General features: G+C 47.0%; 2 protein-coding genes across 2 annotated transcripts; both read left to right on the forward strand.

Moving 5' to 3' along the window:
- Positions 1-6,871: 6,871 nt before the first annotated feature.
- On the forward strand, positions 6,872-7,357 carry LOC145500826 (uncharacterized). Its single transcript, XM_081480364.1, has one exon. The coding sequence runs from the start codon at positions 6,872-6,874 to the stop codon at positions 7,355-7,357; it is 486 nt and encodes a 161-aa protein (XP_081336490.1).
- Positions 7,358-7,429: 72 nt separating this feature from the next.
- On the forward strand, positions 7,430-8,125 carry LOC145500814 (uncharacterized). The gene has a single exon (XM_081480352.1). The coding sequence runs from the start codon at positions 7,430-7,432 to the stop codon at positions 8,123-8,125; it is 696 nt and encodes a 231-aa protein (XP_081336478.1).
- The last annotated feature ends 8,791 nt before the right edge of the window (positions 8,126-16,916 follow it).

Genomic DNA, 16,916 nt, shown 5'->3' on the forward strand with positions numbered 1-16,916 from the left:
CAGTAGTGTTTTGATGTCCAAGGAATTACGAGCAAATCACGTTTCTCCGTTTGTCATTAACCCATTGACTCCTGGAGCTTTTTGCCAAAAACGCATTTTTTGGACATTTTGGAGATTTTCAGGCTGGATATGGGACAAATTAGCTCCAATCTACTCAAAAAGGCATTTGCAGCATGACAGCATGTCTTTCTTTCCACGAGCATCGCGTTTTACGACATTTGCGCTCAGGCATGCGCAGAAATCAAGTTCAAAATCGAGTTTTGGGGCGAGAAAGGGACCTACGGCTTATCGATTTTTTTTAGCTTTTTTTTTTTTTTCGCCTTTGCTTTTTCTCCTTTTGTTTTCTTTTTGCTGCAGTGATTGACCTTCTACTTAGCTTGCTTCCAGTTTAAAACATTCTGAGAAAGCATCATCGAGACAGGTAATTTTTGCCATGGAGTAGCCACGTGTAGGGGCAGGAAATTTTGCTCTGAGTTTTCCATTCAACTTTTTGAGCAGTTTTGTGCATATCTAAGCCTCCATAGGGCCGATCACTCTGATCTGGGTATCATTACCAAGATCGTTTCCTCCTGCAGAAGTTGAGCATAGATGATGCCAATTTTGGTCAAGGGTGATGACGTCAGAGGTGGAAGAAAGGCCAAGACTCGTCACGGCCGGTTATGGCCGGCACAGAAGTCAATCGGTTAATATGTAACCGAGGGAAAATGATTTTCCTCAGTGTGCCATTTTTGTTACCTTGGCAAAATCCCTTGTAACCGTTGTTTCAGAACGTATACTAAAACCCAGCGAAAAAACAAACAAACAAACAAAAACAAAAGTTAGCAGGCATATATATATAGCCACAAGTTGTTAGGAGGGGGGGCAACGAAAGAGTCATTAAAGTAAACACATTTTGCAGGTTGGGCTAGTTTTTGGCAGCAGGGGCGAAAACAAATGACATCATCGAAAAGCAAGTGCACACACATGTATAATGAGGGTTCTGACACAGCACTCACGCAACACAGTGCAAGCATAACGCTACTCCGAATCTTCAGATGAGGAGTAGCGTTACGCTTGCACTGTGTTGCGTTCGCTTGTGTCCAGAACCCTCATTATACATGTGTGTGTGTGTGTGTGTTTCTTTTCCTCCTTGATCAGTGCTGTGCCAGAACCCTGACTTCGGGTCCAGCGAAGCTGCAACGTCTGTAATCAATATGCGCGGATGTGCCACCCTTCACTTGTATAAAAAAAATGTGCCAGAATTTTTTTCCTATTGGAGATTATATGCACAGTGTATACGCCGACATCGCTGCCGCAAGGTATTTGTCCTGCACACAAGAAATCAAACAAATCCAAGAAAAGAAAAAGCTTTGGCCAGAAGTGCATCAAGAAATAGAAGAAAGCCCTTTCTGCGCCAGAGCAGAAAAACTTGTAAAGGTGATACATTGCAAGAAATGCTACTTGTACGGCAAAGACTACTACCAGCCTTTTTGCTGTACGGGGAGAAAAAACGGCCTTTGCTACGATTGCTACGAAAAAAACATTTAGCACTATCTGGGATACCCAATTTATGACGTCCATGAGTACGACCGAGCCTTCATTAAATTTCACGAGACATAAGAAAATATCATCGAGATCGCGTGCAGTGCCGCAAAATAGGCGAAAAAGGGGGAGAAAAAACCTTTTTTAGCCAGCCAAAAAAGACAACCGTAACAAAACAAAATGGAGGCGGGGCGTCTTAACAAAGTTTGAAATCGTAGAAGACATTCCCTGTTTCCACTGACAACTTAGCGCCAAGATTCAAGATGAAGTTTGTTTTTTCCCTTTTTTCCATTGCATAAAACAACGAAGCAGGCGCCCACACCAAAAAGGTTGAACCGTTCTCTTTTTCGAGTTTTAACACAACCGAAGGCCCGTATTTGTTCCGTCCTTGGTTGTACAATGCAAGGACTCTGTACTTACCCACCTCAATATCACGCCATCTAAGCGTTTCTTCTGGCTCTTGAAAGTCTTCGAGAGATGGCCAGTCACGCTTGTCGGGTGGAGGTGTGTCAACAACATCGAAGGCTTGTCCACAATCCATCATAGAATACAAAACATGCGCATATCTTCAACATGAAATTCACATAGCATTATCCGCCTCAACCATCGCAGCGACGACTTCGCGCGAAATATCGCGAGCCTCTTTTTGCTACTCAGGTGTGAAATATTCATTCACGAGAAGCGCGACCAAGTGGAAGCAGACAATCATGTTCTTATTACATGCAAACAAAACCGTTTGTTTCTAAAACTTAGTTCAAAGCGGGGGGGTTCATGATTTTTTTTTATCATCTCTTCTTCAACTCTGCCGCGGATGTCATTCTCCATTTTCTTGACATCAACCTCGGTTAGCCCTCTCTTTGATGGTTGGCGAAGCATCCTTGCACGGACCTGATCTTTCAGAAAGTTATACTGTTGAAACTCGGAAAGGATGGTGTCGAACTCATGCGAAGACACCTCGTTGTTGTTCAAAGCGTTGGAGAGCAGCCTGTTGACGGTATCCCGCTTGGCAACAGCGAGCGTGGTAATCTCTTGGTGTTTCTTGATCTTCGAATCGAACTTTTTGCTGGCGACTATCAGCCCCGACGAAACGAGAGCGAAGCATCCACCAGTGCCGCCAAGAGGAACCGCTGCGGGCAGGCCAACCACAAACAGGGCGGAGCCAAAACTCGCGCTGGAAAACGCTGCGGAGAGAACGCTGGAGCCGGCAGCACTCCAATTAACGAATTTTCTCGCGCGTTTGTATTTTTTTGCAACGAGACGATAGTGGTTGACCTCATGTGCCAAAGCGTTGGAAATCTCGTTTATCTTCTGCAAGCGGAAATTTTGAGAAGGCTCCGCCAGCACCGGATATAGAGGGTCGGCAGGAGGCGCGCTCGGATGTAACAGATTCGCCGAAGACATTGCGTAAATATAGAAATTTAATTTAACTCTAATTCAAAAAGAAGAGGGAAGCCTTTGAAATCAAAGAGTTCGCCATTTTCATCTTTGACGCAAATAGTGATGCTATTTATGAACTCGTCTGTAGAGCAGTCTCGCAAAACCTGTTGCGGAGAACCCTGGTAGCTCACCTTTTCATAAGGCTTCCCTTTCACATCAAACATGGCCAAGACATCTGACCTTTTGCCATTGAACAGATTCTTTTCTTTGTCGATCAAATTCAATGAATAAAATGTGACGTTGGAGCTGTAAGCCTTTTTACGAATGTTATAAACTTCAGATTTCGCCCAATACCAAGCAAACCGGCTAAATCGCGATCAAGTTCTATCGGTCTTAACCCAGAATTTCTGATTACAAGCTGGCCAAGAGGTTGGTTTATTTCTGTTTCCAACTTATAGTTATATTTGGCGAACAGATTGTCTATTTCTCTTGCAATTCTTTCTAAACTGTAATGCCCTGGGAGTAATTTTCCAACTGACAAAGCTATATCTTTGTTTTTATCTCCCAAGGTGGCAGAACCTTCTCTTTTCAAAGTGTCCCAGCTGTTGTACAAACTGCAAGAAATGAGTTTCATGAAATCGACTCTCGGTATCGGCTTTTCAAAATAGATAGTCTCTCCGTTCTGTTGCGTGATAATAGTGAGAACAACCATTTTTATATTCAACAAATAAAATTGTGTTCAAATACAATGCCGAATGTGTGGAAAAATCCCGCGCTTGTGATGGAAGCGGCAGTCGCCAAGGAAAAGGCCTGGAAAAACTTTTTAAACCACTTCCCCAAAGCTGACAAAAGCCGGTTCATTTCGCAAGAAAGTATCGACGAGAAAAACCATGCAGCCACCGAGGTGTTTTTCAAAGAAAGCGAAGGCTCGTTTCAAAGCGTCTTCGGCTCAGACAGAAAATATTGGAGCGCCTAAATGAAAGAAGCGCTCGGTTTGGGCGACAGCGGGGGTTTTCCGTACCAATTGTCGCCGCTTGGCTCAAGAGTTTCCTTGCCCATCCTGCGGTACCTTTCGATGGCAAAGCGCCAAGCTTGAAAAAAATATTCAACGCCCCAATCCAAATCTACGTCACGTCTGACCAGTATTTCACGACAAAATTCCGAGAAATATTCCAAAAAACCGAACTCAAGCACACTTCTGGAACCGAAGCAAAACACTGGCTAGGAGGGCCTGACATGAAATATTGGCCGCAGCAGCTCAACTTCGCGGTTTTCTGCGCGAAGCAGGGGTGCGGCGTTTCTCGCGAAATCTTAGACAGCGGGATGAATCTCCCCCCCGCAGATAAGAGCTTTCTACAAATTCCACGTGTATTTCACGGTCAGACGGATTTTGTACCAGCTGGGAGGTGTTCAGAGCATAAGCACTTTGCCCGGAGACCCGTCGTTCAGCCAAATGAACAACCATTCCGACGCCGCTTCGTACGAAAGGATATGCGCTGAGTTCGGTTTAGACTCCTCAAGCGATTTCCGCTTCACTGACAGGGACAGTTACGGTCTCGGGGTATTGTACGTTTTACCTCATGGGGAAAGCCCCACAAAAACGGATTACAAGTACCCCGGGTGGAACAAGTTTAGCGACGAAGGTGGGAAAGAAATTAAGGATAACCTTATTGATTTCATACGGACGGATGCCTTTGGAGACGCACAGGCCGACTGGTTCGCCCCCAATACCGCAAACGGCTTGACCCAGGCTGGCTTGTCGAGAATCAACCAGTCAATCCAGGCTTTCGTTTACTGCACCCTGGGCGCGCAAGTCAACGTTCGCAGCAGCATTCTCGGCTCTGGCGGCCGGGCGAAAGAAGCCCAGGGCGAGTTCCTGGTGCTGATGGAAGACGCGATCCGACAGCCCGACCTGGCCGCGAGCGTGCAAAGGTACCAGCTCGCGGTGGATCAAGCGAAGGTGAGGCTCAATCTCGCTGTAGCCCCCATGGCCTGGCTCATGCCCGCGCGAATGATAATCAACACCGCAAGCAGGGCCGGTTACAACAACAAGCTGAAACAGGCGGTCTCCGGGATGAAACTGGGGGTGAACAACGAGGTAAACCCGGACACAAAAAAAGCTGGGCTCAAACTCATGGCAGGCGGCCCGTCAAAGATTAACCCTCCCAACAGCCACCCGTCCAACCCGATACACAAAGCCGCAACAGCCGAATCAAGGAAACCAGCTTCGTCCGAAACTCAACAAGCACAGGCGCAAAAAATAGAGCCCGAGGCTCCAGATAAAACATCACAACATGAAATAAACAAAACAGCTGTCATTGTCGGTGTAGTTGGATTATCGGCGTTGCTGTTCATGGCTTGGCGGTAAAGTTAACGCTGCTTCTTAAGAAATTGTTCTAACAAAAAGGCCACCACGGCAAGAATAAGCAACCAGGTGTGCTCGGCTAGAAACCCGACGACTTAGCCGGCGGCTTTGAAAAGAAAGCTTACGATTGCCCCGAGGAGCCCAGGCAGTATGGAAGCGAATTTTTTGCCGAGCTCTTTTAGCCCATTTCCCAAAGCCTTACCGGTGGCTTTCAAACCTCTGGTGAGGACCCCGATGACAGCTCCGATTGTGGTTCCGGCAGCAATAAATATTGCCGTTAGCGTCACCCCATATTTTTTGAAGATGTCTTTAACTCTTTCCCAAAGAGATTTCTCTTCAGTGGCCTCTCTCCCGATTTCTTCAAGCCGGGCATTAACTCGACGGATCTCTTTGTCACGCCAGTCCACTCTTTCTTCTGCCGCATCTTTTTCGTAAGGCGCCGCGTCTTTATCGTTTATAATCTCAAGGTCTTTTTCCTGCGCCTTTTCCAGTTCTTTATCAATTTGTAGAAGTTTCATTTCTCTTTCCACGTATTCATTTCTCGCACCAAGTATTTTTTGGAACTCTTTTTCTTCTTCGTTCAGTCTTTTTGTTTCTTGATCAATAGCTGAAATCTTTTTGTCGGCTTCTTTTTTCCGTTCGAGGGTAAAATCTGTTCCTTCATTATCCAACAACTTTCCCAATTCAAACTTCCTTCTATGCTCAAGGGCTTCTTTTCGTTTCTTTATCGATTTGAGAGCTTCGCTCGCTTCTTCTTTTTCTTTTTCTGCAACATCTACTGCTTGTGAATCTTCCAGCACCCGAATGTCTTCCTCCAACATTGGTCTGTCTTCTGCCGCTTGAACACTTCCTTCATATGCTCTTCTTGCCTTTTGATGTTGTGTTTCAATACTTCCCAATTCTCTTTTCAGTTTGTCAATTTCATCTTGGGAACCCGCTTCATTTTCAAGAGCTTCAATCTGTTGTTGTTTCTTTCTCATGGCTTCTCTTATTTCATCCATTTCCTTTTTATTTTTTTCTTTCTGCGAAGCCTCGTATTGCTTCTCTTTGAGCTCTTTCCGCTTTTCGTACGTAATTTCTCGAACCTTCTCGTATTTGGAAGGCCCGAGAGCGTCTTTTATTTCTTTTGAAAGGTTTGGATTGCTCTGATCTCTTCCCATTCTCCTGTTTTTCGTAAACAGGTCATACGTCTTTTTGCCAGCTCCAAACATTTTGACTTGGAGCTTCCCCTTCGAGCTGTGTGAACCTCAAGCTCGCTTGAGCTCATGTCCGGGTAAATATCTTTTGTGGCAACCCACGCTTGTTCACTCAGGGTCTGAGCCCCGGTGAAATAGGTTTCAGCATAAGAAGTTGCAGCCAGCCCGCTTTTTTCAGTCTGCATTGTCTTTATTGGAATTTCTTCCTTACCATGTGGCGTGGATGAATTTTTTGGGAAGAAAGGAGTCGTTTCGTTGGCATCTCCGCCTTCATCATCGTCATCGTCACCCAAACCGTATGGGTCATAAGCAGGGTTTTCAAAGCTTGTTCCTTCACCTTCCGCCGACATAGCGATATATTGCAAGCCTATTTTTTTTCAAATTAGAAATAATCGCTGGTGTTTTATACACAATGTCAGAGGTGCCAGAGAACCTCTGCCCAAGTTACAGCGAAAAGATCGTACACGCCATGAAGGCCGAGGGCGCGGTCAAACGAATCACCTTTACCCCCTCTGAAGCCAACCCCGGCAATACGCTGTACGTTTACGTGCCCAAGCTGAACGAGAACGAGGTTCTGGTGCCGGGCTCGCTAGCGCTTGTCTTTGACATCGACCTTTCTGGAGGGCACGCCGACAACTTCCTCGTCCAGAACGTCACGCGGGCGCTCGTTGACAGGCTGGTCGTGAAGTTTGCGGCAACAACTCTGCAAGACACGGTTGGGTACGACATCTACAAAACTTTCGAAGACCTTTTCCTTTCGCAGGAAGAGCGCGACAACAGGATTCTCGAAGGGATTCACAGCGAGGATCTATCCAAGATCCGCTCAGACGCGGGAGACAAGAAAAAATCGGGTGTCGACGCTGAAAACAAGCTGAACGAGGTGTACGGAGAAAAGTAGCGGATCAGGCTGGACCATCAGATCTTAACCAACCACGGCGTTTTCTACCCCCAGGCCCTTTACAACGACCTCATGTTCGAAGTAAAACTTGCCGAAGAAAAACACGTGGTCAAAGGCTCCGACACAACCCAGCTGAAATACAAGCTGACCAACATCCAGCTCGAGTACAAAATGATCCGCAGCAAGACTCTGGCAGACGAGGCGCGGAGCATTTACTCCAGCGGCAAAGAGTTCCTTTACGACCACGTGATGCATGACAAACAGGTGGCCTTCAAAAAAGACATTGACCCGAGGATCACCATCAAAGTCAACGCCCAAAGAAGGTCGCTAAAAGCCCTCCTCCTCCTATTTGTTGAGCCGTATACTGCTGGCGCCAGAGATTCAGAAAAATTCATCTTCCCTGATCTGACGAAAGTCAGCGTCACGGTCAACGGCTCGCCCAACATGCTTTACAACAACGGCATCGAAGGCAAGGACATGTGGGAAGAGGCCCGCAACTTGTTTGTGAAAGAAAAAAATAAAACGGGGCACATGGATGTGACAAAGTTTTACACCGGTGATAAGTTCGGGCTTGTGATTGATATGCGCTCCATGGTTAACCAAGAAATGCACGGCAGCGGCACGCGTATTGTGAACAGTACGGACGGGGCCCAGCTGGAAATCGAGCGGAAAACCGAAGGCTCAGGCGACGTGAATTGCCATGTGTTCGTCATCTCCGACTACCAGTTCAACCTTATGGACAGACAGCTGGAATCTGTACAGGATTGAATATGAACATGGACCCGAGAAAGATACCCTTCAACGCTCTCATCGTGGGGCCGACGAATTCAGGAAAATCGAGGTTCGTGGTGGACCAGCTCTACGGCCCTTTCCGCTTCAAGTTCGACTACATTGTGCTCATCTGCCCGACGTTCAAGCACAACAAGACCTACCACCGGCTTGGCGAAAACGATCTAAGAATGGATGTGATAGTCTGCGAGCAGCACGACGTGGAAAAGTGGTTGAAGCTCGTGAGATAGCTTTCCGAGAGCACCAACACGCTCATAATCCTCGACGATTGCGCGGCCTCCAAAGATGTTAAAGGGCGTGCAGGCGAGCTGGTGAATTTCGCCTTTTCCGCTCGACATATGGGCATCAGCGTTTGGGCGCTGACCCAGAAGATGACCGGCATAACAGCTTCCTTCCGGGAGAACGTGGCGACGATCGTCCTCTTTTACACCCCCTCGGCCAGGACCACGAAAGCCATCTTCGAGGATTACGCCGGCGAGCTCTCCCCGGACGAGTACAAAGGTCTGGTTTCAAAGCTGAAAGAGCGAAAGTTCTCTTATCTTGTGCTCTCGCTTCGCCACCCCTACGGGGTAAAGTTATTTGAATAAAAAAATGAAAGTTGTATATAGCCTTGAACAATAGGTGAAGAGGCCGCGTTTGCAGAAGTTATGAACCTTCTTCAAACCGAGCCCAAGCCGAGTGGGCCAGCAGGTGGCATTGTTCCAACCTCCTCCGGGCCTGATATTCCTCCTCTTCGTGAGCAGCTGGCCGTGCTGGTGTCCACAGGCAAAGCCAAAGAGGCCATCGGAGTGCAGCTAACCCACGAGCAGGTGAAGCGCCTGAGCGACAAAGAGGTCGAGAAATACACCAAACGCTACGAGACGTACGTGGGCTTCAAGACAACAGAAAGCCTGATCGACAGCCTCATTTTTCTTGCAACCAAAGTGGTCGGAATGTCCGTCAAAATCAAAGACATCGACGCTTACCAGAAAGAGCTCAGAAATGACTACATCTTGAACAAAGAGCTCTCCAATCTGGCCGGCAACCTTGCTTTGAAGTGCTGCGGCCAACGCGGTGTTCATCACTACTTAACATGTTGATATCAGTCCACAGTTGCCGGAGCAGTTGCACCCTTCTCGTGATGAACACGGCTATCCACTTGAGGGCGTTGATGAAGTACCCGGCTCAGCAGCTGCAAAATAACTGGTCAGCATTCATTAACAACTGCTGAGGGCTTGCTGACAAATTGTTAACAATTAAACTTTTTTCATTTGCTTAGAATACGGTTCGCTTCAGAATGTCAACCGAACAATCCGAGAGCGCGCCTCAGGTCGAGACCCAGGCAGCGCCTGCCGCCGATATCACACAGCAAGCGACAACTCCAACTCCAACCACGCAGCGCGTAAAAAATCCGAAGCGTGTGACTGCTGGCAAAGCGACATCTGAAAGAACGCGGCAGGCGCGGGAACAACAGAAGAAAGATGCCGAGGCTTATAGGGCTCTCGGGGAAAATAAGGCGAAAGCCGCCACAGAGCCCCCTGAGCCCTCCCCGACTACAGAAGGCGAAAGCCCAAAGGGCAGCGGCCTCAGCACCAACCAATGGATTGCTATTGGCGGCATAGGCGTTTCACTGCTCGGGATTTATTACAAACGGGAAGAGCTCAAGGCTATGGCCAATGCCGCATTCGACAAAATTAATACGCCGAAGCCCGCGCCTGAGCCCGCGCGTGTTGAGCCAGAAACTGCTCGCGCGATACAGCCAAGAGGATTTAAAAAAATGATTTGAACTTTTGCGTGTTATGCATATCCACGATGCCAGGGCTTAACGTTCAACAGAAAATCCTCACTTTCGCCACCACTTTTGGTGTCACGTATGCGTTGTTGGGCTTAAGCAAAAATGTTCTTCGCGCAACATTCAAATTTTTGGATGCAGCTTTTGAGAGTAAGGACGGAGAAGAAATAAGACGAAGAAAAACGGAAGAAGTAAAAAGAAGAACAAGAGAAATAATAAGAAGAATAGTAGAAGCAGAAGAAGAAGAAGAAGAAGAAGCCGAAAAGACAGATTAATTTTGTTTTAAACTTTTGTTCTTCACTTACATCAAACGCTATCATGTCAGACAACAAGCTTGTCAAGACCGTCATCGAGGCCGCAACTCTCACGGGATTAGCCCCGGGCATCGGCTGGGTAGCAAAAAAGGTTGTGAAAGAGAATTTCACTTCCGATCCCAGCAGCAGTTTTATGAATTATGTGAAGTTCACCGGCGTCATGGCGGTCAGCATTGTGCTCAAAAAGTACCTCGAGGACCAAAAAATCCTCCCCGACAGCGTCTGAAATTAATGATTTGAAAAAAAGACGCTGCTATATAACACCATGGCGAGCATCGCGATCATGGTCGGCGGGGCTGTGTTGAACGCCACGGCTTTTATCGGTGGCAATTATCTGGCGAGGGCGCTTGGCGGGGGCGACAAAGCTGCACTTGAAGAAAAAAAGCGCCACGACAAAGCTCTCGAAGATTATCAAGCGGCTTACGCCAAATACACGCGCGACCGCACCCATCTTCTCGACTGGATTGCGACCAACGCGCAAGTAAAGGAGCAGGCCAAGCAGAACTTCACCAACACCAAGTATGCCTTCAAACTCTACAACCAGGCGCATCCTGACGAACAGATGACACTCCCCCAAAGAGCCCAAGTTCTCAGATTTCTATCAGCCAAGCAAGCAGCAGAAAACGGGTGAACTCATGTTCGTGGGCGTCGGCGCTCTCGCTCTGGGCTACGCAGCCTTCCGGTTCCTTTAAACTTTTTTACGCCTTACTTATATGGACGCCAAACTCGCGAAGATATACTACGGCCCCGGAGGCTATTGGAAAGGAATAGCCGCGATCAAAAAATTAGCCGAAGCCGCCAAGGTACCTGAAGAAACCGCAAACAAGTGGCTGATCAGGCAAGCGCTCTGGCAGATATATCTCCCCGCGCCGAAGCGAATTCCTCGACGGAATTCAACGTTCCCACACCCAACAAACCTTCTTTTTCTTCCGCACGACAAGCTCCCTCGTGGCCGCAAAGTTTTCAAATATGCGCTGACCGTTGTCGACGTGGCCAGCCGCTACAAAGAGGCCGAACCACTGACTTCGAAAAATTCTGATGAGGTCGCCCAGGCTTTTCAAAAGATTTACAAGCGCGGGCCTCTCGAATGGCCTGAAATGCTGCAGATTGACCCCGGGTGCGAATTCATGGGCGCTGTCACAAAAGAGATGGACAAGCACAAAACATATATCCGGCGCGGGCGCGTTGACATTCACTGCGACCAGGCAATCGTTGAACGTTTCAACCGCACCCTGGCTGAGCGATTGTTCGGGCACCAGTACGCCGTGGAAATGCTACTCCCTGAGGGCAAGCGGTCCACGACCTGGGTGAAAAGACTTCCAGAAGTTGTTTCGGCTCTGAACAACGAGGTCACAAGCCTTATCGGCAAGAAACCCGCCGTCGCCATCAAAGAAAAATCTGTTTATGCAAGGCCGTCGACACCTTACTCGAGGCCTGTTGGAAAAAACGAAAAAATACTCCCCTCTCTTGTCCAAGTTCGTTATCTCTACCAGCCCGGCGAGCTTGAAGGGGGCGTGAAAAGAGCCACGGATCCAATCTGGTCTTTGAAAGTTTTCGGCATTGAAAGATCTTTCGCCAAAACGGATCAGCCCGTTCTCTACTATCTGCACGACGGTCCCAAGCGCGGCTTCGTGTGTGAAGAGCTGCTCGTTGTCCCTCCAAACACACAGTTACCCCCAGAGAAACTTTGAAACTTCGGCTTCCAAATCTCTAAGTTCATCCGTTAATGTAGGTAATATATCGAAGCTGTTGTAGCCGTAAGCTTTTGTATGGATACCATCGTCACCAAACCATCGCTTTGAATCGAACGGTGAAAGCGAAATTTTGTTTAGATGCATGCCGTAGATCTCATGTCCCTCGCTTCGAAGAATGTTCATTCCATGCCATTGCTGCTTCGCACCGAAAAGCGTTTCCTTGTACTGTTCATGCATTATTTGTTTCTTGACAACGCTCTTTTTCACGCCCTTCGCTTTTTTGATATTTTTTTCGTCCGCCTTCAAGATGGAGTACATTTTCGGTCTCAGACCAACATACTCTGCGATGGGGGTTCCTGCACATTCGTCTTTCATCTTGCCCAAGACCTTTTTGTTGGTGTTTGAGTGGAGTGGATGCTCCTTCGGGTAGTCACTCGTGTCGTAAAGGTCCATGTTGTTTTTCATGTCTTCGTAGACGTCATCCGTTTCAATCAGAATCGGAAGGCTGTCGGTGTCTGTGTACAAGAGCTTGCACTTCGAGCCGTACTGCTTTTTAAGCTCGTTGTAAAAGAAGTCGTACACCAGGATCTTGCTGTTGTCGAGGATCGCCATCCCCGTGTAGACCGGTTTGTTGAGAAGCAGCTTGCTTTTTCGCATGTCGATCCCTACCATGTCGTTTGAAAATAAAACATGCCTTGAGTACAAAGGGCTGGCGATCAATTTCCTTATTTTGTCCGTCTCATTGCTGCGCACTATTTTTATGTCAACGCGGTTACGCAGGTTTTCCATGGTTTTGCCGAAAACAGCGTTGTTCATGAGCTTGTAAAAGTTCTTTTCAAAGTCGCTCTTTGCCTTTTTCCTGAATTTTGTGTTCCTCCGGATGTACGGCTCCATCCAGCATTTTTGTTCGAACTCCAGCACCCTGTGCACACGCTTCAGTTTCATGCCCTGCTTCAGATAAAACTGCAAGTTTCTGTAATGCACAACATAGTTCTTCTTGTCATGAAGCGTTAGCAGCAGCTTCTTGCTGTCCGGGGGTTTCAGATCTAGGTCTTTCATCAACCCCTTTTGGTAGTCCGACATCCACTCCTTTTTTACGGCCTTTTTCTCCGGCGCCAGGGGATAGCTGTTGTGCTCCTCGTGAAGTTCTTGCGTTTTCTTTCATACTGAGAATCTCCTCCTCTGTGGGCATGACTCTTTTCCACTTAAAGCCTCTTATCGGAAAGGCGTTGCACATTGCCCATCCGTAAAGGTTGTTTTCGTCGAGATACATGATGTATTTTTTTGGCTTGCTGGGGTCGTATCCCGGTACTAGCGGGTTGTTTGCCTTGGCGTATCTCTTGCTCACCATGGAGATTCCGCCCCGCATCCCCCTTTCCACGAAGAGATGCATTTCGTAGTCCGTGAAGAGCTCAAGCTCGGCCCCCGTCTTTTTCAGGAGAGCATCCCAGGAGAGGCCTGGCGACGTGTAATAATGCGCCAGATCCAACCCGTACTGCTCTTGACATAGGTTTCGGAAGTTCTCAAAAACATCCGCCAGCAGCGCGACGCCCGTTTTCACGTAAAGATTGTGATAATCGCCCTGCGTTTTGCATCCAAAAGCCTCCCAGACGGCCTGCGCGTGCGCGTAATCTTCGTCTCTTATGTGCTCGCCGGTCAGTTTGCTATAAAACTTCTCTTTGTCCGGAAGCCTTGTCTCTGCGAATCTCTCCCATGAATCCATGTACTCGTAAGGGTAGATCCCTTTTTTGTAAAGCAGGTCGCTGCCTTTCGAAATCGTTGATGTTATTTTCAATGACTCCTTCGGTGTCGCGCTTACAAGTGAATCAAGGCTTCCTTGCAAAAAGTTCAAGCTGTCGATGAAACGCAGGCCTCCGACCGAAAATGTATTTCTCCATGTTGTTGGCGACGCATTTTACCTCTTTCTGCAGCTGCGTCATCGCTTGCATCAAGTGGTGCGCGTCGTAGCCCCTCAGGTTGTGAAATACAACTGGTATTTGGTCTGTCTTGGGATTTATTCGCAACTTCTTATTGCATTCGCTGTGCGCGGCTCCGCGGTACCTGCCCGTTATGTGGCAATGGTCCTTTACCGCGTCTCTGAAGTTTTTCTGAAGTAAAGGTTTTTCACAGTACTTACAGTTTTCCTGTGATTTTGCTTCCAACTGGTCTTTTTCGTCTTCCAGTCTTTTTAACCTTTGAACGCCCCATTTCTCCTTCTTTTTCTTTGCTTCGTAAAAACATTTTTTGTGGCCTTGCCCCCAATAACTCCATTTTTCACCTTCACCTTCTTCACCCGCTTCTTCAACGTTCCAGACAGGCAAAGAATCCATAAATTCGTCTTTTATCAGAGTTTTGTTGCAAATGTGGCAATCAGTTGCTTTTTTGAAATTTTCCCAGTCCTTCCACGTCATAACAATCGGTTCCGGGGTGGCCAAACTTTCTCTTATTTTCTCCTCTTCCCGCAGAACGTCACTTAAAAACTTCCCCACCGCGTTTTCGTCCCTGTAAGTGTTCGAACCTACCACTTTACCATCGCTTCTCACAACAAGGTAAGAGTAACCGTATGCCTCGTGCCTTTCGGTCTTCTCTGTGTAGCTTGTTTGCATTCTCTCACGCTCGCAGCCCTGAATTTTTCTGACAATTGCCTCAAAGTCCGAGTAAATAGCGTGGTACATCTTCATCTGGTTTTTGTAGTTTTGGAAGGAAAGGATGTTTCCCCCCTCTTCCGGCATCTCAATCCTTGTCGGCCTGCCGTTCACACCGTTGCAATATTTTTTGTGTTTCACGAGCAAGTCTGCTTCTGAGAAACCGGTTAAGCACAGCATGCAATAGTGCTTTGCGTTTCTGTTCTTGCTCTGATCGAAAAGCAAAGCGCTTTCTCTTTTTACGTAACAATAGTGCTGAATTTCCCCTGACTCGATTAACATCAGGTTTATCCGCGGCACATTCGCTTCTTTTTTGCTTATCTGGTGGACAATAATACAATCGTTTTCCCAGCCAAATACGTTTATTGCGAGTTTTGGGTTTTGTGCCTCGAGCTTTTCTATCTGTTTTACCGGTGTTGGGAAATCTACGCCTACGTAGTTGATACCGTCGTTAACCGGATATTTGCTTGGTCTTTGCGGGTTCTTTCCATCTTTGGGAGGGAATAAAGCAGCTCTGATTGCCCACTTCAGGCATTCGTTGTCCTTGTTTTTCACGTTGATTATTGCCTTCTTTTTTGCCAGTTTGGCTGGAAGAGGCAAATAGGTCCCTCTGCGAAGTGGCTGATAGCGTGCAACATTCACGTACGCGATCTGTATCTTTTCAACTACCCATCCTGATCCTTTCTCAGACCAGTGCTCTATTTCTCCTTTTGCGATTTCAATGAATTCATCGAATTTTTGTTTTATCTGTTCCTCATCGTTCCTTTCAAAAACGTGCGGTTTGTCTTCTTTAAAGTAGTGCTCCATGTATTGCGTTTCTTCATTTCTTTCTATTGAAAACTTTACTTGTAACCCGAAACTAACTTTAACGCTGTTTAACCATTGGGCTTCTTGTTCAACCAAATCGGTGATCTTTTCTTTGTTTTCTCTTGCGAACGCTAAAAGATCTTTCTTGTTTGGGTTACTTTCGGATATATCCATTCTCCACACACGAAGCCATTTTTAGAAATTGTTTTGGGATATTTGGAACCCGTCATATAAAGCGGTAAAATCTGGTTCTAACGGTTCGGGAAGGTTTGTTCTTTCTTCCCTCGATATTGGACCGTAGAACATTCGCAGAACATCGGACGAATACCTTGCGGCGGCCATGTCGGCGTATACACTGTGCATATAAATCTCCAATAGGAAAAAAATTCTGGCACATTTTTTTCATACAAGTGAAGGGTGGCACATCCGCGCATATTGATTACAGACGTTGCAGCTTCGCTGGACCCGAAGTCAGGGTTCTGGCACAGCACTGATCAAGGAGGAAAAGAAACACACACACACACACACATGTATAATGAGGGTTCTGGACACAAGCGAACGCAACACAGTGCAAGCGTAACGCTACTCCGAATCTTCAGACGAGGAGTAGCGTTACGCTTGCACTGTGTTGCGTGAGTGCTGTGCCAGAACCCTCATTATACATGTGTGTAGTGCACACGAGAAGGTTATGTTTTTGGTTGTGATTCTGGACCGTGCAATCAACAATAACGTGGCTGTTTCGTCGGGATGCCAGATGACCTGTTACATAACTGGGACAATTAATGTTCACGAACAGAACTTTTGAATCGCGTTGGCTTGGGGTTGTTTACTGTGGGAACAGCTTTATTTCATGTGCTACATTTGTCCTGGGATGTTTGATTAGCTCCAGTGGAGACAAATAATTCAGTTAGCCTCAGCTCTTATGCAGACGCCCCCCCCCCCCCCCCGCACTCGCCCCCGCCCCTTCAATCTACATGGAACGGCATCAGAGATGTTGTCTACTTTTGTTCGTCAGCGGAAATATTAGAATTGGTCGCTGGTTGCACGGAGTTTGTTTACGATAGATCAGCTCCGATTGCAAATGTCAGCTAATATTCGTGCTTCCAGCTGAGAAAACTGTACGTAAATTATACTTTTAGAAATTAGCTTTTGTGCTTAAACATGACCAGAAAATGTTTAGCGTGAAGTTTGAAGGCAAATGCAAATATTTAGTCCTCTTAATTAAACTTGTGAGTCTAAGGAAACTGCACCGTCACGCAACGTATCAAGAAATCATGGTTTATCAGTCGAGAGGACCTCAACTTGCTCACCATAGACACACAGGAAAACACTGGGCTTTGTCATTATGTTATGTCTGTCCGTAAAACTTCGGTTGTTGATATAAAAATGCTGGTTTTAGCGATAGACGAGAGTTGAAAGTAATGAAATCAATCAAGCGTAAATTTTCTTCCGACAGTTGCAGACTGCGCGGCGCGACATGCACAATGTTTACTAGAACATATGACTAGGATTTCAGTTCTGCAGAAATTGTCGGGATTT

The sequence above is a fragment of the Orbicella franksi genome, chromosome 10 (genome assembly GCF_964199315.1).
Source record: "Orbicella franksi chromosome 10, jaOrbFran1.1, whole genome shotgun sequence".
Taxonomy (NCBI): Eukaryota; Metazoa; Cnidaria; class Anthozoa; order Scleractinia; family Merulinidae; genus Orbicella; species Orbicella franksi.